At 42.4% G+C, this 24,455-nt stretch overlaps 1 protein-coding gene across 5 annotated transcripts; it reads right to left on the reverse strand.

Annotated features, from left to right (window-relative positions):
• Positions 1-257: 257 nt before the first annotated feature.
• SAXO6 (stabilizer of axonemal microtubules 6) lies at positions 258-22,847 on the reverse strand. 5 transcript variants are annotated; one of them, XM_077934701.1, is made up of 15 exons: positions 22,659-22,847; positions 21,796-21,910; positions 20,789-21,150; positions 20,267-20,401; positions 18,857-19,036; positions 17,352-17,473; positions 16,302-16,401; positions 14,498-14,536; positions 13,955-14,130; positions 12,472-12,732; positions 11,026-11,168; positions 10,716-10,849; positions 9,084-9,186; positions 6,596-6,664; positions 258-2,048 (listed from the first exon to the last, which is right to left on the reverse strand). In XM_077934701.1, the coding sequence occupies exons 1-15, from the start codon at positions 22,674-22,676 to the stop codon at positions 1,933-1,935; spliced, it is 2,073 nt and encodes a 690-aa protein (XP_077790827.1). In that variant the 5' UTR covers positions 22,677-22,847; the 3' UTR covers positions 258-1,932. The 5 variants fall into 5 exon arrangements, with proteins under 5 accessions (XP_077790827.1, XP_077790824.1, XP_077790826.1 ...); XM_077934698.1 differs by having other exon boundaries at positions 8,937-9,186; XM_077934700.1 differs by lacking the exon at positions 20,267-20,401 and having other exon boundaries at positions 8,937-9,186.
• Positions 22,848-24,455: the final 1,608 nt, after the last annotated feature.

A 24,455-nucleotide genomic window follows, 5' to 3' on the forward strand; every position in this document is an offset into this window, starting at 1 on the left:
TCCCCTAACAATTCTCCCTTCATGCCCTGGGCTGCTGTCCAAGTCTGGCAGCTGCTGTTGCTCGCTTGCTGGCTCCAGCCTGACAATGTGGCTATTTTTAGAGAAAATACTAATTTATATATTATGGCATGGATTTTGAGAGGTACCTTTCACAATTAGTGTGGAAATAAAACAGAATTATAGGTAAAAGCATGCAAAAGTGAAATCTCCAGTTATAACAGAGTTATTTCTAATTAAGGATCTGACGTACACAAATATACAATTTGATTTTTATTTTAAAACACATAAAAAGCAATTTTTTAAATCATAAAAATCTAACATTAAAAATAATAATGAAAGTTCCATCACTTCTTTATAAACAGTGCTGCTGAATGTTAAAATGCTGTGGGCTAATCTGTGAAAGAATAAACCCATTTTAGCTTTAAAAATCTTTCTACAATGCTAATAATTCTGAACCAGCACAGCAAGACAACATTGCATTGTCATCAAGTTCAGTTCCTTCCAATTCCCTGAGTCTTGAGAAGAATCAGCTGTGGTGATCGAAATACAACATTTAAAACTCAATATGGCTAACAGTGATCACGTGTACAAACCTGAAAATTATCATGACAGAGAAACACAACTGTGATTTAAATACAACTAGGGCCAAACTAGGCATTATTCTATTCACACCATTAGCAATGATATGAATCATTTTAAATAGTAAGTTGCAGGTGTGGGAGCCCCGATCCGGACTGGGACATTGGTTTGGGGCAGCACAGCTTTAACTCTTTGTCCCCAATGACAGTCCCAATCCACGTGAGAGGCCTGTTTAAAGTTTACTTTTAAACAACTACTCAAACAACCGCTAGTTGAATGGGCGGCAACAAGTCTTTGTCTGGCTCATAGACTGCCAATAACCTTTCCTTCTGTGAAATGTTGAAGAACGCTTCGGTTCAGATACTGCTCACGGGCTTCATTACCTGGAGTATTAGGGACTGAGATTTAGCTTCGTCTTTATGATAAAACTGCTAACAGGTGAAGGGGAGTGACACTGGAATGTATATTGAGGACAGAACCAAAGTAACAGGATGCTGTGGTGTTGGGTCATGAGAGTAACTTTTGTGGTTGTCTCTTACTTGGTACTCTCATAATGAAAACTGACTCAGGCTGGTATTGCCAAGGCAGCCACAGAAGCTACATTGATTCCTGCTGGAACCTGCACAGACATGACCAAGTCAAAAATCATGTTAGGTCCATAATAGCTTTGGGTGAATGCCAAGACTGCATTGGAGCATAAAGATCAGTGCTGATGAATCTGACACGAGGAATCTGACTTCTTTATATGAATATGCTGGGTGGGATTAAAGGATTTTGGGGCTCAGTGAGTGCCAGAAGAAATGCTGAGGTCAGGAATCAATGAAGGTTGCTGGCAACCTACACCTGGGTTCATCCTTCATGTTATTTACTCTTACTTCACTGGGAATACTTGACGATCTCCTCTTTGTGATGGATGATGAAGATGAACACATTGTAGCATGGCAACACTTCTCTGCTGTAATGCCATTTGAACAAAACTGACACTGCTCTAGCTAAAAACATTTGTGACCAAATGAGGTAGAGCTCAAATCTAAGACAGGTTGTGCATTCCCAGAACCCATGCCAGCAGGAACCTTGCCTGTGACCTCTAGATGTTGCTGGACTCTAAGCTCTCATCAGTCCCAGCCAGTGCGGCCAATGACCAGAGTGGAGCTGTCATGCAAAAACTCCCAAAGGATCACAGGTCATCTATCCCTGTCCTATCCAAGATAAGGGGATGTGAATATCCAGCATTTCCTATATGGGACCCTTTTACCAAAGTGGTAAGTGCAAACAACCAGAATTCAGCCTCAAATAATTTCCACAAATTGGTATTAAAATACCAAAACAATTCGGGAGTATAGCTGAACAGAATCACATTTTGCCCCAGAAGTTCTCCTTTCTCCTCTGCGCTCGTTCCAGAACCTGAGATGCCAGCGAACTAGAAGCAGCAGATCGAGCAGATAGCTGGGACAATCGGTCATCATCATCTGTAAACATAACAAAGGGGGGGGGGGACCAATCAGAACCATGGTAACAAGATAAGCAAAATATGCTTAGGGGCTTGCTAAAATGGACATTGTCCTCTTTAGGAGCTGTAAGGTTAACACAAACTTACCAACAAACATATAATTATTTTCTACACTGGGGAATTAGGAGTATATAGTGAAGCCAGATTTAGATTGGTTTTTAAAATTATGACACAAGGCACACCTTCAAAGCTTCCTGAACTGTATGGTACTTTAAAAAACAACAACACAATTATACTTTATAAGAACAACCTATTAATATTGAAACTAGAGGTGCTGTATTTTATTTCTGAAAGGACCAAAAGCATAAATGAACACATGTGATTCCAAAGTATGCTTTCTTGTACTGGTGCAAACTCAGTCCAGTGGAAATAACGTTTTACTTTCATTGACAGTTAACATGGACCACACTTTTGACCATACTGCGTGGGGTGAACTTAGCTGTAAGAAGATACAGATGTAGCAACAGCACACACAAGGGGATTGAAGCTACGGAAGCCTCTACGGTGGAAAATATTGCTTGCACCCCAGTTCCAGGAAATCAAAGCATGAGCCAAGAGGCATGCCACAACATCTTCTGCAACACTGCAAAGAATTCTGAGGTACACTCTTGATTCATGCATCGCTTCCAATGTGCACTCTGAGTAGCCTCTGGCTACCATGTAACTTATGCGCTGCACATAAGGAGAGCAAAGCAATCCTGCTGCATAGAGCATGAACTGATAGATGGACATACTTACCCATGAACCATACATTGCTCAAATCCAAACAAAATTAAGAGTTTCTACCAAGTCACTATTTTTGTAATACAACATCATCAAGAGTTTTGCCTGCCATAATCGCAAGAGACCAAACCGGAAAGCTGTTGAAAGAGCAGCTGCCTGGTTTGCCTTTATATGCTAGTTTTGTGGTACTAAGTTTCTGAAAGAGCTTGCCTGAGAAATGTTCAAAAACACTGTATGCAAGAAAAATTACAGACTACCTCCATCACTATAGTTCCTTTCCTGAAACTACCATTAAAGAGGTGCCAAGACTCAGCACCTAAGCACTGCACAGTAAATGTGTGCATTTAAAATTAGATAAAATTTCAGATACTACCGTATTTTTCTCTCTATTACACGCAGATTTTTTCTCCTAAAAAGGAAGGGGAAATGTCTGTGCGTGTTATGGAGCGAATGTGGGGGGGGGGGGGTCCCTGGAGCCGATTAGGGGAGCGCAGGAACAAAAATCAGCAAAAATAAATCCTGCGTTGTGTCCGAGAGGGAAACCTGAAAAGAGGAAGTTGCAGCTTTCCTGCATTCTGCCTCAGGGTCTTACTGCCCACCCTCCTCTGTTTCGTTGCTGTGTTTGCTCAAACGGAACAAAGAGCAGGGAAAGCCCCTCCCCTCCAGGCAAGCAGAGGGGAAAGTGTCGTCTCTGTGCTCCGTCTCTGTTCTCTGGTACTGCTGGGGGAGAGGGAGAGAGGGGGGGAGGGAGAGAGAGAGGGGGAGAGAGAGGGGGGGAGGGAGGGAGGGAGGGAGAGGGAGAGGGAGAGAGAGAGAGAGAGAGAGAGAGAGAGAGAGAGAGAGAGAGAGAGAGAGAGAGATGGCTGGCTTGGGTGGGGGGAAACTTTTGCCTTTCTTTCCTTCCTTCCGTTAAATCCCTCTCCTGCATTCTTAGCCAGCTGCTTCTCTGCACACCCCTCTCATGTCCCTTCTTTGTTTTTCCTTCGTTCCCCACTTAAAATGTGGTTACAAAGCATAGATCCACATGGATCCTCAGGATCTTTGCATTGGGTCACCCCAAATTCACCATCAGATCTCATAGCATGTCCATGGCTACAGCCTGCACCAAAAAAATCACGCACCCACAGTTGCCTGGGGCTGCAATGGTGCAAAAATGTGGTTAAAAAGCATGGATCCACATGGATCCTCAGGATCTTTGCATTGGGCCACCCCAAATTCACCATCAGATCACATAGCAGCCTGCCCCCCAAAAATCACACACCCACTGTTGCCTGGGGCTGCAATGGTGCAAAAACGTGGTTAAAAAGCATGGATCCACATGGATCCTCAGGATCTTTGCATTGGGCCACCCCAAATTCACCATCAGATCACATAGCAGCCTGCCCCCCTAAAATCACACACCCACTGTTGCCTGGGGCTGCAATGGTGCAAAAACGTGGTTAAAAAGCATGGATCCACATGGATCCTCAGGATCTTTGCATTGGGCCACCCCAAATTCACCATCAGATCACATAGCAGCCTGCCCCCCAAAAATCACACACCCACTGTTGCCTGGGGCTGCAGTGGTGCAAAAATGTGGTTAAAAAGCATGGATCCACATGGATCCTCAGGATCTTTGCATTGAGCTACCCCAAATTCACCATCAGATCACATGTCTGTGGCCACAGCATGAAGCACAAAAATGATACATCCACTGTTTCATTCAGAATTTTTTTCCTTGTTTTCCTCCTCTAAAAACGATGTGCGTGTTATGGTCAGGTGCGTGTTATAGAGCGAAAAATACGGTAGTTTTTCTGCTGCTAATCATTTGTTTTCAGTAGCAGAGCAACTGTTTGGCAACGATCTGTCATCTCAAGAAGATTGATGAGACTGCAGGGCATTGCTGAAGACCTGGTTGACTTTAGAGGCTTTCTGTAAACATTTATAGTTGCTTTGCTGAGCAATCTGCACAGCCCACACACTTTTCAGTCTTAGCTATTACTGAAAGCTGCTAAAAGAGCCAAGTATCAGGTGGACCTTACTCAGAAGGTGCCGCAGTTTCTATGATATTTGCATATGCAGCCTTTAATTCTGAGCAAGTACTTCCAAGCATCTCCCGTCTCAGTCTGTGCAATGGGGCATTGCAAGCTAAACAATTCCTCTTTAATGGCAAGTGTTAGAGATGATTCACACATTAATTCAGAGGTGCTAAAACCAATGAACACAGATTTTTCCACCTCGGGGTTGTTGTTTTTGTGTGTGTGTGCAAGTCATGACCCTACATCAAAAGCTGCCAAGCTACAGAGGTGGAAAGAAAACTGAGTATTTCTTTTTATGTGGTTGTAAGGGCCGTTTCTCACCAACAGTTCCCCATTTGAAAACTATGTAGCATCATTATTTTGTACAGGTTTCACTGTCTCAGAAATAATTGTGTGATTTAGCCTGTGGTCTCCTCTATTTATCCACTTTTTGTTTGCCTGGGATTGATATATAATGATCCTTAAGAAATTCAGTGGAGACCTGAATGACCCTACTCTCTCCTTGTCCTAGGCCCTAGATGGTAGTTAGCATCATAATTCCAGTCAAACACTCCCTTGATCTTACTTGCAGTTCAAATCTAAAAGGTGCATTTAGGGAGATCGTAGAGTTTGAAAATATTTGATCAAATATGTGCTTTGTCGTCCCAAGAGAACAATGCAATGAAGAAGAATGGTTAGAGGCAAAACCAAAACCAAATCTAAGATGCTATGCACAGACAAGGGATGGTAAGGCTGCTAAGGGACTACTACAGGTAGCAGACATGGTGTTAGGTTTTGTAGTCTTCAAGTTCCAATGGAGTTAATAAATCAGGGCATACTAAAATTCTTTCCCCATGTACTTATGATCTTGGAATGGTATAGGGTTGGAATGGCTACAGAGGTCTACACAACAGCTTTATTCAGATGTAACACTTAATTGTGGTGAATACTGAATACTGTGCATTGAAACAAGCCAACTTCAAACCATACTTAATGAAGCTGGCTTGTTTCTACTGACCATGATTAATGTTAACCACAGTTTAGGGTCTGTATGGCATATTTATGACCTCCTCCACCATGGCCTGAGGAGAGTGCACAGAGCCAAGGCTCACTCAGGACTGCTCTTGTAGCTCTCAACCACAGTTAACACTACATCCAAACATAGTCAGTGGGAAGACATGCAGTGGAACCTTGGTTGTCGAACGCTTCGGAAGTTGAATGTTTCAGCTTTAGAACGCCAACAACCCAGAAGTGAATGCTTCCGTTTTCAAACACGCCTCGGAAGTCAAACAGCTTCTGAGGCATGTTTCTCCATTTTTTCAATGGATTTTGCCTACCAGCAATTGCACCTCAGTTGCTGAACATTTCGGAAGTCGAACGCTCTTCCGGAACAGATTATGTTCAACAACCAAGGTTCCACTGAACTAAAATCAAGCCATGGGATTCTATATTCGTCACAAACAGAACAGTTCACTGCATAACACATGCATATACATTCTCATATTCATACACGTGTGTGTGAGAGAGAGAGAGAGAGAGAGAGAGAGAGAGAGAGAGACTGATTATATATTTATACACACTTTTAAAGTTTCCATTAGCATGAATTAGTATGAAATATCTATTTTTACAACAGCTTTCATAGTTCCTACTGGGGGGGGGAGGAGGGGAAACTGAAATACTGTACAGAATTATGTGTTGTTGTTATTAATGACTACATTAATAATAAATGCCTAAATATTATTAACGGCTCTAGTTATATTTAACATGGATAAAAGAGGAGAAATACCTTCATCATTATAGTTTCTCTCCTGAAGTGGTAATTGCATCCAGCTCCTTTTAGGGCTTGCAACACCGCCTAAAAAGAAACAGCACACAACATTGCATTTCTCCAGTCCACAAATACTTTACCTCCTCATGGGAAAGCCAATATACTATATTTTTCCGTGTATAAGACGACGCTTTCTGCTAAAAAAAACAGGCACAAATTGGGTGTCGTCTTATACATGGATCGTGAATGCAGAGGGGGAACGTGCGATTAACGCCAGCAGCAGGCAAGAGATTAGCAGCAGCGATTGGGTGGATGATTGGTGGCTGTGGCAAGGCCTGCTGGTGACTGGCTGTGGCTGCGGCAACTGGGCAGGCAACTGGTGGCTGTGGAGAGGCGGGCAAGCGATGGCGGCTGCGGCAAGTGGGTGGGTGGGCTGTTGGTGGCGGCGAGCGGGCAGACAATTGGCGGCTGTGGAGAGGTATGCAATCAGAAGTGGCTATGGCAAGTGATTGGCAGAGGCAGGCAGGCAGGTGAGCAGTTGGTGGAAGTGACCTCCCCCATCCCCCCAAAAAGCTAAACAACTTAATTTTGGGTTAAAAAAATAGGGGGCGTCTTATACACAGAAAAATACAGCACTAATGTACAGTCAACGTTCTTCAACAATGTTGGTCAACAAAGCATTCCCCCAAAATATTAACTCCTTCAGATTAGCGTTGAGATGTAAAGAAAAATATCCATATTGTACATAGAATCATAGACATATGAAGTTGGTAGGGGTTATGTAGTCCAACTGTATTCTCTCAGTGTGAACTGTTTGAAAAGAAAGCTGCTACAACAGTCTACTGAATCTCATAATCTATCTTCATCCATGATTTGTCACTGCCTCCATTTCAATCCTATTTGTTTTAGTTAGCAAGTATCCCTGTAGCTACCCTTCCAACATCTCTTGAAGACTCTTTTTTTACGCCAATGGGCCTATTTGGTTGTCTCAAAAGTTTTTCAAGAGGACCCAGTCATTTTTATGATTATTTTGCATTGTTTTATTGTATTTGTATAGGTCGAGGTGGTGCAAATCGAGTGGTTAGTGTGCATAACAGCCAGCCATCATCTGCATTCATCAGACTTCATGGAGAATATGCACATAAATCTGTGCATGAAGAATCAACTGTACACATTTCCAAGTAAATATACATAATCTCCAACAGGCCTTGGGGAATGTGGGTCTCTCAACCAAATCTTTTACACTTCCCGCGCAATATGCACATTCTCCACTTAGTATAAATAGTCTTCAAGAAACATGCCTTTTTCTTTCTTTCTCTAGTTCAGAAGTGTGAAATCTGCACCCCCTCGGACTGCTTCTGGGCCACTGCCTAATCCTTTGTGGCCCCCCAACATACCCTCCCACTGATCAGTCAAGCAGAAGAGGAAGGGGCAGACCTCCAGATAAAGATCAACTTTTTTCCTGCAGCTCAGCCTCCTTTCACTTCTCAGCTGTTCCCTAGTCAAATGAGCAGCAAAAGCAGGGATTGCAGGAAGAGCAAAGCTGTAAGCTACCCCTGTTCTTTCCACACTCCTGAATATAATAGCAACCATGGGGTCAATCATCATCAGAACTGCAGACGAGGGAAGAGTTAACCAGCTGAGGAAGAGTTACCCAGCAGGGAAAAGAGGGCTGGAACAGAAAGAGCGTGAACTATCTGTGGTCCCACCCCACTGCTGGCAGATCTCCTCCAAGAGAATTCAGGTCCTGCTGGGGAAAAGGATGCATGCTCCTGCTTCCATTGATATAGCCTTTTCAAGGCTCTAGGAACAGATACTGCCAAGTCAGAAACACAGGCTGTATGCGTAATCCAAACCCTGCCAGGGGGCATCACAGTCTAACAGAATAGTAGGGCCAGGGATGCATTTGCAGCCCCACTGCTCAAACCAAATGGGGCAAGAGGTGTGAGGGGCCAGGCAAATCCCTGTGCCAGGCTTGAGCCCAAATTGGGTCCAATGCCATCAAGTGGCCTGATGAGTATGCATGACAGCCAGTTGTTATGCACATTAGCCGTTCAGCTTGCATTACTCTCAACATATACACTGCTTTAATATTTTATATCAGTGGATGGTATATAAATATGTTGAGAAACATATTTAATAGAAAGTTTCTGCATGCTTAAGGGAGCTGTCTACTTTTGGCTGTTTCAGTTTTTCAGTGTGGGGTCACATTGCAGGGTAATAGGAGACACTTGGGTATTTTTCAATGTACAGATTCATAGAAATGAAGAGTTTCTATTGCTGCTCCTGCCAAGACCCAGAAGCTCTTATTTAAAGCCATTCTAAAAAAGGTCCAAAATTGTGTAGAAAGTAAGCCAACCGTTATGCTGAAACTCAGGATCCCTAAGCATTCCTTGAATGCGGCACGATGGACTCCAATAGGGCAAAGAAGCATCCTTGGCTGATTTTAAGCCAGGAACTTTTGTTGTCTGCCCTGAATATGCTGAAGCTGGAGAGCTTCTTGCACCTGACGATTCTCGGCTGCACCATTGATCTTTCCTCAGAGGCAAAGGATCCACAGTTTTCAGCCCAGCAGCTGGGGAAGGACTCAGTGGCGTATCCTCGTCATCCTGAAAAGACAGAGTTGAAAAAAGACCCTGTCACGTTGTGAAAAACTATGCCAATGCTGTTCACAGGAAATGAACAAGACTGTCCTTTTCCACTTAGTTAGCTATGTCTGGCTGCAGACATTGAAGTTACTTTAAATGAATGTCACATTTAACTGATCACTTCTGCACACACAAGTCCCTCAAACTAGATTCATGAGTGCATAAATGCAGGTTAATAGCTGTGTATGGAGGAGTTTGGGGCCAGTGAAAATAGAGGGGGGAAAGAGCTGAAGGGACTGCTTTTGAGATCATCTAGTTAGTCATTTTTAGAGGGATGCGGGTGGCACTGTGGGTTAAACCACAGTGCCTAGGACTTGCCGATCAGAAGGTCGGCGGTTCGAATCCCCGCGATGGGGTGAGCTCCAATTGCTCGGTCCCTGCTCCTGCCAACCTAGCAGTTCGAAAGCACATCAAAGGGCAAGTAAATAGGTACCGCTCCGGCGGGAAGGTAAACGGCGTTTCCGTGCGCTGCTCTGGTTCACCAGAAGCGGCTTAGTCATGCTGGCCACATGACCCAGAAGCTGTACGCAGGCTACCTCGGCCAATAAAGCGAGATGAGCACCACAACCCCAGAGTCGGTCACGACTGGACCTAATGGTCAGGGGTCCCTTTACCTTTACCTTTAGTTAGTCATTTTAGAAATGATCAAAGATTGAATCGCATAAGTGGAGGTAGGAGCCTGATTCCGAGCATCCATCTCCAACCATCAAATGATAGGGATGGTTTACTATGACTTAATTTCACCAGAGGGAGGCACCAGTGGTGAATTAGTTTCAGATAGGCTTGCTTCACTGAGGCTGAGCTTGTCCTGTTTAGCACATAAACTTTGGGAACTGCATTCAATAGCATCTAATACAAATCTCAGACCGGCCCATTCCTGCAGATAATGTATCACTGGCACTCATTTTCAAAGGCTGTCAATCAGTGGTCTAGGGAAGGCCATTTGCCTTGCATAGCTACAGGCCTATAGCACTGTTAGTCAATGTTTTTTAGGATCAGGAACAGCGTCATAAGCTGATTTGGGGGCCTCAGGGGCTCCCTCTCAAATAGATCCCCCTCTCTTGAGTTACCAGGCTCCTCCCACGTATGAAATTGGTTATAATGTCCCAGGCAGGTAGACCCTGGGTGATCCAGGAAAGGGTGTAGTAGAGGTACCCCTGACTCCTCTTCCACACTTCAAGCATAGTGGAAAGAAAAGGGTTCTCCAAATCTCAGAGCCTCTGAGGAGGGGCTGATAGGAAGTGCTTTCAGTCTAAACCATGCATTAAAACACTCCATCAGGGGTTAGTGCATATCTGTGCAATGTTTAGCAATTGGAATACATAGTCTGTTATTTCCCCAGTTACTTCCATGACATTTCTTTGATAAAACTATAACTGCTTCACGGTCTTCAACAGATAACACTAGATAATTTGTCATTTTTATTCAGTAGACGTGAAAACAAAGAAAGTGAAAACAAATGTGTCAGGACAATTTTAAGCAAAACGTACCACCCTGTTAGATGTTCTTTTCAAGTCTTCCCTTGAGATTTGACTTGCCAAGGCATGCTTTTCTGAAGACCCCTGCCTCACATGCAGCGAGGATGAAGACTTCACATTTGGAGGAGATACTAAAACAGCACCTCCTACAGGAATAAAAGAACACACTATTGTTAATGCTGAATTTCCAGAAATAAATTGCTTTGTGTTCTTTTTATATTTAAGGGGTGTGGGTGGGTGGGTGGGTGGGTGGGTGGGTCTATATATCTATATGTCTCTGTCTTTATACTGTATCTATATCTATGAATCATTAAATTGTTACCAGCAGCTGGTGTTGTAAGGTCATGATGTGTTCTTTGGGCTCCACCAAGTGCCCTTAGCTGTGGAGTAGGAAGCCTGCCACCCTCTTGTGAGGATACCAAAGAAGACTCTGCCATATCACCTGGAGAATTCATGTTTTCTTCTCTGAAAGATATGACAAAACATACAAATATACACATGGTAAAAAGTGTATCCTCTAATTTATTGGTGGCCATAATTAATAAATTGAAGAATCTTATTTTTTTTTTGCTCTCCCAGGGAAAGTTCTACATATTATATAGGCCATGAGCAAGAGAGAATGAAAACCACAAGAGAGCCTTCAAAATATACAGTTATATCTTCATTTCTGTGGGTTTGGTTGGTTCCCACAAATATTCTAGGTAGACCGCTTAGGAATTTTACACATTCGGTCCAATAGACAGAATCATTCTTTTTATCCAATCTAAATTATTAATGGCTGTCTTACACCCATTATTCACTGGCCTCACAGATTTCCAAAACGCCTCCTCTCTTTCACCATTATGGCCCCCATAGTGTTATCTTTAGTGCAACTTCGACCCCCAGTAATACTGGTTTTCTACCTAGTTTTCCTGTTCTTCTCTATCTTAAGAATGTGTCCTGTCTTAGTATCACCACAAAACAGTCATTATGCTTTGAGTTATATTTGTACATCAAAACTGGTCTGGGACCGTAATAAAATTCATTTCATTTCATATTTGTACACCAGCAAATGAAGTTGGATCTACCTTGTTAACTTTTCCCATTTGTGATCTTTATCAATATCAAAGAATGAGCACATACTTTAAAAATAAATAAATGATGCTTTCATATTTAATATGCTTTGAAGAACGTCACCAGCTGCATCTCTAAACAATTATCTCATGATTCTCATGTTACCAAGTCATGCATTGTCAGCCATTTTCCAGCTGCTTCCCATAAGGAGGAAAAAAACTAACATGGAAAGTAACTTTCAGCATGCTTTTTAGAGCAATTCCCAATTTGCAATATGAGTAAAATAATCCAGCAGGAGGTTAATCATTCTTTCTTGATACAACTTCAAAACATGGCATGGCATTACATGAACAAGCCTTGTACTCATGTGCTCCCACCACACCGTCCCCTGGATTACTATGCTTAATTAGCTCATCACTGCATCCAAACAGGAAAACCATGGTTTATTGCAAGTCGTGCAATTCAGGATTAGCAACAAGTGGCAACCAACAGTTTCTGAATGAATAGTGATGCTTGAAATGTCTCCTGTGGCTAATTAGTAAGAACAAAAAAAAAACCTAGTTCAAACTGAAATAGTAATTTCTAACCTCATTCATGTACATCGATTTGATTTCCCCATTACATAGTGAAACTGTCATTGCCCTACTTAACAGACATTGCATGTAATTGTCATAACTGAATGACGTTGATTTGAAACATAATTTTAGATATTTACACTTGCTGGGCGGTATTGGCATCCTTATCGTTTTCTTCCAGTTCTTCGATCTCTTCCGGTTCCGGCTTACGTTTCGCCCCCTCTTCTTCCTCTAATGCTGGTGACTGATTTTCCAGTTGCTCATCATTGCCTAGTTTGTCCCAAACCAAACGCTGTTTGACTGGAACAGTGGCGGCGTCTGACATGCCTAATTTCCCAGTGTTGTTCAGCTGGAACTGTTTTGGCAATTCAGGATGTGGCAAGAGCTTTCTCTCACGGACTCTGTATAAAGAGGAAGCAAGCAGTGCAGTGAATTCAGGATGTTCCCTTATGTACTCAGAAATATGCCGATCGGACTCAAACATATGATTAAAAGCAAAACTATCGTATAAACTCTGATAAGTTTTATACTTCATACCAACATACACATAGTTCAGCTTGTAGGGAATCCACTAGGGTTTTAAACTTGTAAACTAAAGCCTTTGCAGCCAGTATTCAAAAAATTGCATAACCAGTTCTGTAAGATCAAGGGTGCTTTGGGGGGCTTCAGGTCACACAAAAAACGCTTGAAACTGAGATAACTTTCAAGGCAAGTTTGCAAAATGGCACTGAGGATTATTGGTTAAATAAAAAAGCCAAAAGCTCATCGGACATGCCCAAGCCTAAAGTAACTCTTTGAATTCCAACTCCTGTATATATACTGTAATGCAGAATTTTAAACTTAGATATAGAAGAGTCGGATATGACTGCTGCTTCCTACTAAACCTCCTACTGAATAGGGCCAGAAGGGCAGTCTTCCCCAACCTGGTGACTTTTCAGATGTTTTCAGCTAGAATTCCCATAATACCTGAATATTAACTATGCTGGATTGGGTTAATAGGAGCTGACACCCAGCAACAACAACTGGAGGGCACTATAGGGGCACTCAGTTACTGGATTCATTTCCCCTCTTACCCCCATGTAGCATGTTCTTGTGTGGAAGAACAGATGTACAGCCTGCAAAAAACGGTCTTCACACACATACTTCCAATATGATCTAGAGATGCTGAGCGCTTGAAATCACTTTTACATAGGCTACAGTCACGTATCATATTTTCATGGAAGTATTTGTCATTAAAATCAAAGGGTTCTACTTCTGAATAAATATGTTTAAGGTTGTGCTGCTAATAAAATAGCTATGCAATAAACCCCACTGAACTTGATTTCACTTCTTGGTTTAAAAAGTTTTCTGCCACACAAAAAATATTAATACACACAAACAAACATTCATATGTTTCATTACTAACACTGTGGAGATGAAAAAGGGAGAATTTCATGCCAAGAATGGCCATTTTAGCACGCTTTTTCTAGAGTCGTCCTAAATGAATTCAAGATCACTGCATGAAGTGATATGATTGGAATATTAGAGGCTGTAACCACAAATTGCACACATTTAGTGAAATGAATATTCCATTTCTTAAACTATCGTATTGCGGGTCGGCTTATTCCACACAGAATCCCTTACCCTGCAAGATCTAGAGCTCTGACATTGTGACTAATGATTTCTTCAGCACTGGAATTAGAGGACAAATCCCAAAGCCTGTTGTTATCCGACAGAATCTGATTTAAATGATCTCTGGAAAAGTGGGTTCCCTGGACCCTTCGCCTGTAGGCCTCTGCTTTCTCCCGAAGTTCTTTCACCTGGGTATGAAGATTTCACAAAGTTGGGTTTTTTTATTGTGGTTTGTAACATTTGTTTAAAACTATTAATTCATTTAATAGTCACAACTGACAGCACAGAGCAGCGTGTCACAGAATACATGTACATGACCAGCGGCAGCACCAACAAGGAGCAGCATATATAACAAAGGGAAAGAGTGCAGATACAGTTTTTAAAGTAAGCAAGTGTTACAAGCGGCCAAGCCCAAGCACAGCTGTTAAATAAATTACGCAGCAAGCACAAAAAGCCTACCAGCTATACATTTGCTTAATGCCACATTGTATTTCATTTTGAAGGTTTGGAAATGTTATAATTGCTCCAAGCAGGAAGAACTTAGATGCAACCAACCTCCATATACCACATGGTATTTAGGGTGTTTTGAGAACCCTAAAGAAAGTAACACAGAAATAAAATAGCATTTATTTACTTATTTGATTATGTTACGGTAAATGAGATTCAATCTCAAATGAAAAAAGATCCCTTTCCTTCTGTTGGGATTGTGGTGTTATCCTGCCTCCTACAGTTCAGTTTACAAAGAATGTGATCTACTCTCCTTATGACTTGTTTTGAATGGCATCCTTAATAAACAGCCCTATTTAAAACTATGTGTTATCAGTAACCAATCTGACACTTGCAGGATTAAATATTTGCACGTGTATTTCATGTAGTTAATGTTAGCCATGAATATACAGAATTATACAGAGCCCTAATTTTTACTGGTGTATCATAATTTCTGCAACAACATCTCTACAATATCAAAGCATTCAAACTGTTAGTGTTATGTTAATAGTTAGAAACAGTACAAACATAGGGTTTTATCTAAATTCTGAGAGAAGACCCACTGATATTAATGGCTAACTTAGGTCTATTAATTAGGATTCAAGTAGGATTTAGTTGGCTACAACCCATAGCTTTTACTTGCAGGCACTGTACGGTCATGTTTATTATTATAAACCACTTCACAAAATCTAAGGAATGGAAACTCTTTGTATATTAACATATTCACCAAGCTAAGCAAGCTATAAAATGCTTTTTAAATTACCTTTATATATTTCAGGGAATAGGATTGCTGGTATTTGCAGCACAATCTGACTAGATAGCAAAGATCAATGAGAAAGTCACTCTGTGCTTAAATTAACACACACCGAGATCTCCAAATATCAAGAAATTTGAGAGCTTTCTGACATATGTCTGTAAAGTTTTAGTACCCTTTTACTAAACACAGATTTGGGAATTTGTTATTTTAAAGATCCATTTTTCTGCATGCAAAAATTGATTGAAAAGCAAAAAACTGTAGCAGAAGAGATGCATGCATGGTCAGAGCAACTGGGCACCTTGGGAGGAGATGGGAATGGATATTGAGAATGCCTGTGGTGAATTATGAAGAAACACAAAGAACACCTCAGTTTCACTATCCCAGCAGGTCCTAGGCTCCGGAAATCCCTACTGTGATTATGAATTGCCCTGTATTAATATTTCAGAAGTCTAATTTGAGGTGAATTTATACCAAAAGTAAACATACACTTTACAAAACACATAAGCAATTGCCTTCAGGCAACAGCTCCCTTGGGGAGGCTTTATAACTATACTTTCACGCTGTCACTCAGCAATTTGCAAAGAGTCTCTTTGGGGCCTGAAGCCCAGTGTTAGAGGGTGTAGAAAATTAAACACTGACGCCCTACCTGAACTATTCATTTAAAGCAATACTGTACCACTTTAAACAAAAGGACACTATACCTGGACAGTGCAAAATGATAGTCAGGAACCTATGGGTTGTATCCAAGCAAGTCACTGTGCAAGCAAAACAACTTCCATGAGTGCAACAGGATTCCCCTTTCTCTCCTCCCCCACCCACCCCAAATATGCTGTGGGGTGCCCTCCCAAGCCTCTCGAGCAGTTTTGGGAGTAGGGCAGGGGATGCATGGGGAGAGGAGAGGGAGGGGAAGTTTCACTGAACATGTGGAAGCAGCTTCCCTTGCGAAATGATTTAGTTGGATTCAGCCCTAAACCACTGCCACAGGTAATGAGAAACCCCACCTCACTGATGCTATTGCATAACTTCTCCTCCTGGAGAAATTCAGTGAAATGGTTCCCACCACCCCCAATTTCTCTGCTCACAAATAAGATGGAAATACTCAAAGTGATGACTGACCTGATCAGGTTTGTTTCCCCTGATACGTAGCCAGGCTCCATCTTTGTACATATACTGTGCTGGAGACAAGAAATTTGATCTGTATTCTGTGTTCATTTTCCTGGGAAAAGCAAGTTCACAGGGTGGGGAGAGAGATTTATTATTTTGCAATTATCTGATAAACTTTGCCATTGCTTCCCACCCCCCTTTAAATCTTTCATCCTAATACTAAAGAGAGAGAAAATGTTGTATGATATAGGTCCAGGCAAAACACTGGGAAATAAACATTACCTGTAAGAGAAGTGAGCTATTAGCAGCAATTCATTTGTAAAAAGAGGCACACACTGTCTCAAGTCCACCTTGAAGATATGGGGGGATTGGCTTCGCTCAGCAGAACAAAAACCACTCAGCACATTCTAAGATGCACTGCTCTTTTATTACAGTGGTACCTCGAGTTAAGTACTTAATGCGTTCCGGAGGTCCGTACTTAACCTGAAACTGTTCTTAACCTGAAGCACCACTTTAGTTAATGGGCCTCCTGCTGCTGCCACGCCGCCAGAGCCCAATTTCTGTTCTTATCCTGAAGCAAAGTTCTTAACCTGCAGCACTATTTCTGGGTTAGCGGAGTGTGTAACCTGAAGCGTATGTAACCCAAGGTACCACTGTATATTGTTTCATGTATTGAATAGAGGTTCCTAGGATGAGCTTTTGTTACTTCTGGCTTAGTTCAGCCATGACCAAGATGGTTCAAGGCATAGTCAGCCACTAATGTCCTCTGTGCATCTGCAAATCTCTCACTTAGTTTAGATAGAGCTATTGCACTGCACCCTATTAAAATTATGATATCCTATTTAGCCACAATTTGGAGATAAATCTTTAGCTTCCTCCTACAAGATGCTAGATTAAATGAATTGGGCAAAAGATTCCTGCACTGCAGGGGGTTTGACTAGATGACCCTCTTGATCCCTTCCAACTCCACAATTCTGATTTTAAAAGGTGCCACAAGACGCTGTTGGTTTGCTGCACCAGACTAATGTGGCTCCCCCTCTAAAACTGACATGTGATACTTACTTAATATTTCTATGTAAGCCAAGTAACCTATGTTTTTGTTTTTGTTGTTTCAGCTTTGTTTCCGATTTGCTTAGCTTTGATTGATCTTCTGCAGTCTTCAAAAATGTTTCCTTTTTCTTTTTCTGAAGCAAAATAATTTCAGAGGCGCATTATTAATTTTTCCAGAGGCCTCTACAAACTACATTTCTATCAGACATTATCTTAAGTTTAGACACTTCTCAATGTACCAGCAGTTTCTGGAAAATTTGAAATGTGAAAGCGTTCAGATATCTTTAATTGAGGAAGAATGTTTAGTTGACATATTTCATAAACAGTAGTATCTCTCCAGGGTTTCAGACAGGGATATTTCCCAGCGTGACTTGAAGACGCCAGAGATTGGACCTGGGACCATCAACACGCAAAGCAGTTGATTTTACTACTGAACTCTGGCCCATTACCATATGGGAAGCATCAAAATGAAATGAAATAAGAAGTAATATCAACCCCAGTGTTTTGTTTTGTTTTGTTTTAATGAAGTTCAGTTTTAGAGACTTACTTTTTTTAAAAAATATTTTTTTACTATGGAATTAAATTTAAAAATACAAGCAGCAAAAAGGAAGAACACACATAACAATACATGATAACTAATTAGGAAGAAAGTGAAATTCACTTTAGTATATCATGGGTAAGCCTTTGGAATAATTGGAAGAATACAGCCTAAGGGGGAGCTTATTAGGAGACTTTGCATGTGTAAGTTATGCAGCCAAAACACAGGGGGGGGCAGTATGTATTTGTACTTTACTGGAGCGTGATTAGAAGCTTGAACAGCTTCCACACAGTTGATAAATGAAAATCATAGTGCCATTACATCCTTCTTAACATTGGGGTTCCATGCTTCTTGTACTCGCTCAGTAACTTTGCTCAGAAACATGGCATCCCAAATGTTATCAATCCACTGCTAAAGGTTCAATGAAAAGATCAAATGCAACACTTTATAATTAAAAAATCCTTATACAGTGGTGCCCCGCAAGACGAATGCCTTGCAAGACGAAAAACCCACTAGACGAAAGGGTTTTCCGTTTCGGAGGCGCTTCGCAAGACGAATTTCCCTATGGGCTTGCTTCGCAAGACGAAAATGTCTTGCGAGTCTCGCCATTTCCCCCCCGCTTCCCCCCCCCCTTTTTCAAAGCTGCTAAGCCGTTAATAGCCTTTTAACAGCTTAGCCGCTAAGCCTTTAATAGCCGCTAAGCCGCTAAATCGCTAATAGCGCTAATCCACTTAGCCGCTAATGGGGTTGCTTCACAAGACGAAAAAACCGCTAGACGAAGAGAATCGCGGAACGGATTCTTTTCGTCTTGCGAGGCACCACTGTAATTATTTTTTAAAAAAACCACTTCTTTCCCCATATAATCAGAGTCACCAGCTGAGAATCTAATGTGATCCTGATAATCTTCATATATACAAAGTATTAACTTCAAAAGTTATTTGAAATCGTTTAAAATTACTTAAATATGAATCTGTAATACCTTTTCTCTAGATGAAATTTCTACAGGTTCAGATACAGGACATTCTTTCTCCTCCAAACAGCATCTCTGTTTCAGTTCTTTCACAGGGGGTGAAGCTTTGAAACTCCTTTCATATTCAGTTTCAGGAATAATGACTGGAGACTTATATGGAGGGATGGATTTACTTGAACTGTGAATAAACTTTGGTTCAGAAAAGATGTTAATATGTTGATTTCTAAAGCTAAATTAACAGTGCAATCCTAACCACCGTTACTCAGAAGCAACTCCACTGAGTTAAAGAGGGCTTATATCCAGGTAAGGGGGCTAGGACTGCAGCCTAGATCTTGCACTGTAACCAGTGAGATTTAATAGTGCTTAAGTCTCCAAGTGAGAGCTGGACCATAAAGAAGGCTGATCGCCGAAGAATTGATGCTTTTGAATTATGGTGCTGGAGAAGACTCTTGAGAGTCCCATGGACTGCAAGAAGATCAAACACATCCACTCTTAAGGAAATCAGCCCTGAGTGCTCACTGGAAGGACAGATCGTGAAGCTGAGGCTCCAGTACTTTGGCCACCTCATGAGAAGAGAAGACTCCCTGGAGAAGACACTGATGCTGGGAAAGATGGAGGGCACAAGGAGAAGGGGGCGACAGAGGACGAGATGGTTGGATAGTGTTTTCAAGGTTACCAGCATGAGTTTGACCAAACTGCGGGAGGTAGTGGAGGACAGAGGTGCCTGGCGTGCTCTGGTCCATGGGGTCACGAAGAGTTGGACACGACTAAACGACTAAACAACAACAACAAAAGTCTCCTAGATCACTCAACAAGGTTATAATGAATTGAGAGGACTATACTTCTCAGTTGTTATGGCACTGATCCAGCTTAGTAAACACAAGTCATGCTCCCCAATGATAACTACTTATCTGTGGGATTCTACCTAGTAAAATACTGTACGTAAGAGTAGTGCAGCAATAAAACTGCTAGCACATTTGCAAAGATAAGCAGGGTCCAGCATGGTTTCAAACTTGATGGGGGATGGTTTGTTGAGATTCCTGCATTGCAGGGGGTGGACTAGATGACTCTTGGGTTTCCTTCCAACTCTACAATTCTATGATTCTATAAAACAGATACCTCATATAGAACTCATGTAACATTTTATGCACCACGCTTTGGTGTATCAAGGCAGAAATCCTATGCACGTTTAACTGGGAGCAAGTTCAACTGAATACAGTTGAACTTATTTCCAAATAAACCTGAATATAATTGCAATGAAAGTACATCAATATTATTTTATGAAAACCTAACTCCTATACAAACCTAAGTTTGGAGAAATCCCCAGTGAATTCAGTGAGGCTTACATTTAAGAAAACTTCCTGGTACAGGATGATACTTTACAATAAGAACCCTACTTTTTATATGCTTGAAAGTTACCTGGTCTGCTGCAAGCATTGGAGATACCTTTTGAGGAGTTTTCCAAATAAATTGCCGTTGATACTCAGAGCTTCTAGGGAAGCTGCTTGACCATGGAATATTCAGGCCTGCTTTCCTCTGCAAAACTCTGTTAAGCTGTCAACAAGTATTGGCAGTGAACTTGGGGAAAATATAACTTCCTTTCCTCTAACAGTGTTTGAACCTTAAATGAACTGTTTAAAATTAGTGTAAATATTTTCTTGGATAAAGCTGATGAAGGCAATGTCATACCATCATATTGTATAAACATCTCTGAAACATATACATTTCAAAGACAAATCTTGCTTCCATTCATATCAATGACAAAATGTGCTTCAACAGTACCATAACCAAACCCCTTAATGTGTTATAATTATGACAGACCTACAATTTTTAAAAGAGCAATTTTTAAACATTTCGCACAGAAATTCACTTCAACTGCTGCTCTTGTGTCTTAGCTTCTGCTTCCAACATCAAAGCAAAAAGAAATTTCAGTAGTCTCACCTCACCGTCTTTTTCTCCCAATTCCTTTTTGGTAGGTAGTGGTTTTTTGTTTATATGCCCTATTGTTTTGGGTGGTGACACCTTGCTTTCTGCAAGAGCTACAGTTGATTCAGATCTAGAACTTGCAGGGCTGGAATGCACCTTTTCAGGAAGCCTGGGTGCATCAGGTGTTTTAATATTTTCCTGATTTACATCATCTTTGCTGTATTTTGTGCCCAACTCCAATGGCCGGTGGGTTTCATATTCTGATGACGTATCTTTCTCCGAATTATTGTCCCCAATCCATTCAAAGGACTTTGAAATCTGTGTGTTGTGATAAGGCACTCTTCTCTTAGAAATGAAACTGGGTTCTCTTGCAATTCCTGCAAAACAGGAAACGTCAAATCTGTGCATTTTGAAAATCCTACACAGGTATCTACTTCTCAAAGCATTATGTTATTTCTAAGCAGCAGTTAGAAAAAGGAGAGAAAGGGAAATGCAAATGGATGTCCTAAATAAGTGCTAGTTTTATTTAGAAGATCCTGAAAAAACACCTATGTGATTTTTTTTGTAGTGGTTGAAACCATATGGCACATAACTGGTGGTGACAGGATCAAAGCCAAAAGTAAGCAGGGCATCCATTTCCCTCCCTCTGCTACGCACTTCCGACCCCCCCCCCCTTGCTACCCACATAAACCTGGGCTCAAGGCAACAGGTTGCCCAGCCTTGCAATGCATAAAGAGGTGCACCCAACCATGTCTCCCTGCTACAGAAGGCATCATCATTTATGTCCATTCTCCCATAGTCACTGAATTTAAACATGCAACTTTGTGTCCATATTTTCTGGAAAAAGTTTTTTTGTGTTTGTTTGTTTTTCGTTCTCTTCTTAGAAAATAATACTGCTGTCATGCAGGATGTTGGGGGGGGCGGGTAATTTATCTCTATACTATGGTAAACTTTATAAAATTAACACACACAAAGTAGTAATTATACAGCCATAGAAGGACAGGAGGCCTAATTTGGCTTACCGAGCTCATCCGATCGAAGTCCAGCCCATCGGCATTTTTGCTCAGGTGCAGAGCTACAAAGCCTAGACTGAGCCGATTTCCTCCATTTGAAGTTCCTCTTGTACTCACTCAATCCCTACAGCAAGACAAAAACGTGGAAACCAGTGATTTGATGTCGTACTATTTCAACAGCTTCCATCGAACCTAACTCTCCTGCAAAGATTCCTGTGAGTACACTTGCACTCTCTTTATAAGATTGTTTTCTTGAGGGACAGGACATATTGGGGGTCATCTGCATGGGAGTTGAATACATATCCAAACCTATTTGTGTCTCACGTTGTTGTTGGGGTGTGTTTTTTTGCAAGCTCTGCAACCTTTAAGTTTTAAGCATCGCATCACCGGCATGAAACCCCCAGGTAAAAGTTTCCCTATCAACGAACCCACCTCCACGCCAGGCAGAAATGAATTTCCACCAGGCATACAACTACTGAAGATGCCAGAGCCGTGGATGCGAGATGAGCGGCGGCCCTAAAGGTTTTCCACGCCAACCCAGCCCGGCCGGTGCCCACATACTAACCCATTCAGAGCTCCAGTGGGAGCAGACTGACTCCCACCCCTGCGCTCACTCGGGGAGGGGGGCACCCCTCCTGCATGCTCCAACCCCAGGCTGGGGTTAGGGCAGGTATAGGGCTTTGAGTGACAGCCGGGAGCAGCAAGAGGAGGAGGAGCCTGGTTGCCCGGCTGCAGAATGCAACTCCACGGGGGCCACAAACGGCCCTTAAAACTGACGGGAGGGCACAATAGGGACAGAAGCCCTTGGAGGCAAATGGATAAAAGCCCCGATAGAAGAAAAGGTGGCGACCCCAGCAGCAGCCGCGTCTCACCTTCCAGCGCACAGGCATGGCTTTAAAACGGAGCAGAGGACGGAGCTGTGCGGCCGAGGCGCTCCGGGACGGTTACGGGGCGGGGTGACAACCAGGGCAGAGGGAGGACGCGGCCGCTTGTAAACACGGCCGTCGCCTTGGCGAAGCGCCGCGGCCTGGCCCACCAGGCCCGCTCGGCGCCTGCGCGGGGAGCCGACCAATCACAGCGCCCGGCTTGGCTTGCCTCCATCATCTCCCCGCTTGAAGATGCTCTCGGAGGGATGGTCTCTTGTGGGCCTGGTCCTGCAGCTGCTGCTGCCTCCGCCCACGAAGAAGGACCAAAGTTGCCCCGAGAGAGGAAGCGGGTTCTGGTGTCTCCGCACGCAGTTGCCCGTGCATCTTGGCAAGAGAGGGGAGTAGTAGTTGTTGCTCTTCTTCCTCGCTCGGGCAATATGCTTGAAAACCCCTCTGCGCTTCTTGCCGGGGTGGAGTGGGGGGGGGGGGGGTTGTGTAACTATCGTATCTAGAGAGGATGCATTTTGTAACTAGATCGGTTTTGGAGTCCGGACATGTGTCTCCTTCCTTTCAACCTTCAACCTTCTCCTCTGATGAAAATCGAGCTGAAAAGAGCTTGCGGGTGAAAGATGGCAGAATTAAAGACAAAATCCTAGCAATAGAACGGGTCCTTGCGAGGTAGGTTAGGGCTAGGATGTATTTTGAATTGTACACACACCCTAAATGAGGGGTGCTAAAAAGTTGAAACATGACTTGGGCAGTCAAAATATATTTTGGTTAAGTTAGGTTTGCTCTGGTAAGTGAAATGTGTGTAAGATTGCATAGAAATAATAATAATAAAAAAATGATTGCCAAGTACTTGGAGTTATATTTGTTGTTGGCATCCATCTGTCTCGAGAGGCAATGGAGTTCGCCTTTGTGGCTGAAGTGAAACTGCTGCGTAGCACCAAAGTGACGTCCCGGGCGCAAGTCTGGGCAGTGTTTTTGGAGGTCCTGGGCTGCCCAGATGACAAAATACCCCACCCCCACCCTCCAGGCCTTGCTGATGTGGTCCAGAGGAAAACAAAGCAATACATTTGGCAGCAGCTTGGCTGCATGAGTTATTGAAAGGAGGCGTACAAGGTGCCATCCAACCATCTTAGGGACTCCAGGATTTGTGTAGGGTCTACTCCTTAGCCTTTCCTTCTCCCAAAGATATCCTGGAAGGCAGAGGAGGTTTGGGAGCAGAGTTTTCCTTCTCCTTGATGGGCTACCTTTCCACGTTGACAAGCCCCATGTGCCGCTCACTTCCCTCTACAGCATGTGCAAAAACTGCCTTCTTGACCTTTTGGACCCATTATTGGTATCATCTGCTCAATCCGCCTGAGCCAGTCTTCACATGCAGAGGAAGCAGTTATATATTAATTTTATTTATTTATTTTAGTAGTATTGGTATTAGTATTATTTCGTTACCTGTCATTTTCAGAAGATAAAATTAAGGACCCATTTTATTGCTAGGATTCTGTGGAAGCTGTTTATGTGCTTCTTCATCAAACATGGACTTACCAAGCTAAATGTTGTCCAGTCACAAAAATAATAGCCAATTTGAATTCCTCATGCCCGAAACCATTTTTTTAATACCTCACACTGAATAAATTTGCAAATATTAACCCCCTAAAATGACACACACTGCTGTGATATGGTAACTGACCTAAGGTGACCTAGGCTGCATACACAAACCTGGGAACTGTATTGGTGCTGGGAATTGTAGCTGTGTTAGGGGTAAACTACAGTTCCCAAGATTCAGTGGGTTGATTTAAATGC

The sequence above is a fragment of the Podarcis muralis genome, chromosome 10, assembly GCF_964188315.1.
Source record: "Podarcis muralis chromosome 10, rPodMur119.hap1.1, whole genome shotgun sequence".
In the NCBI taxonomy this organism is placed as follows: Eukaryota; Metazoa; Chordata; class Lepidosauria; order Squamata; family Lacertidae; genus Podarcis; species Podarcis muralis.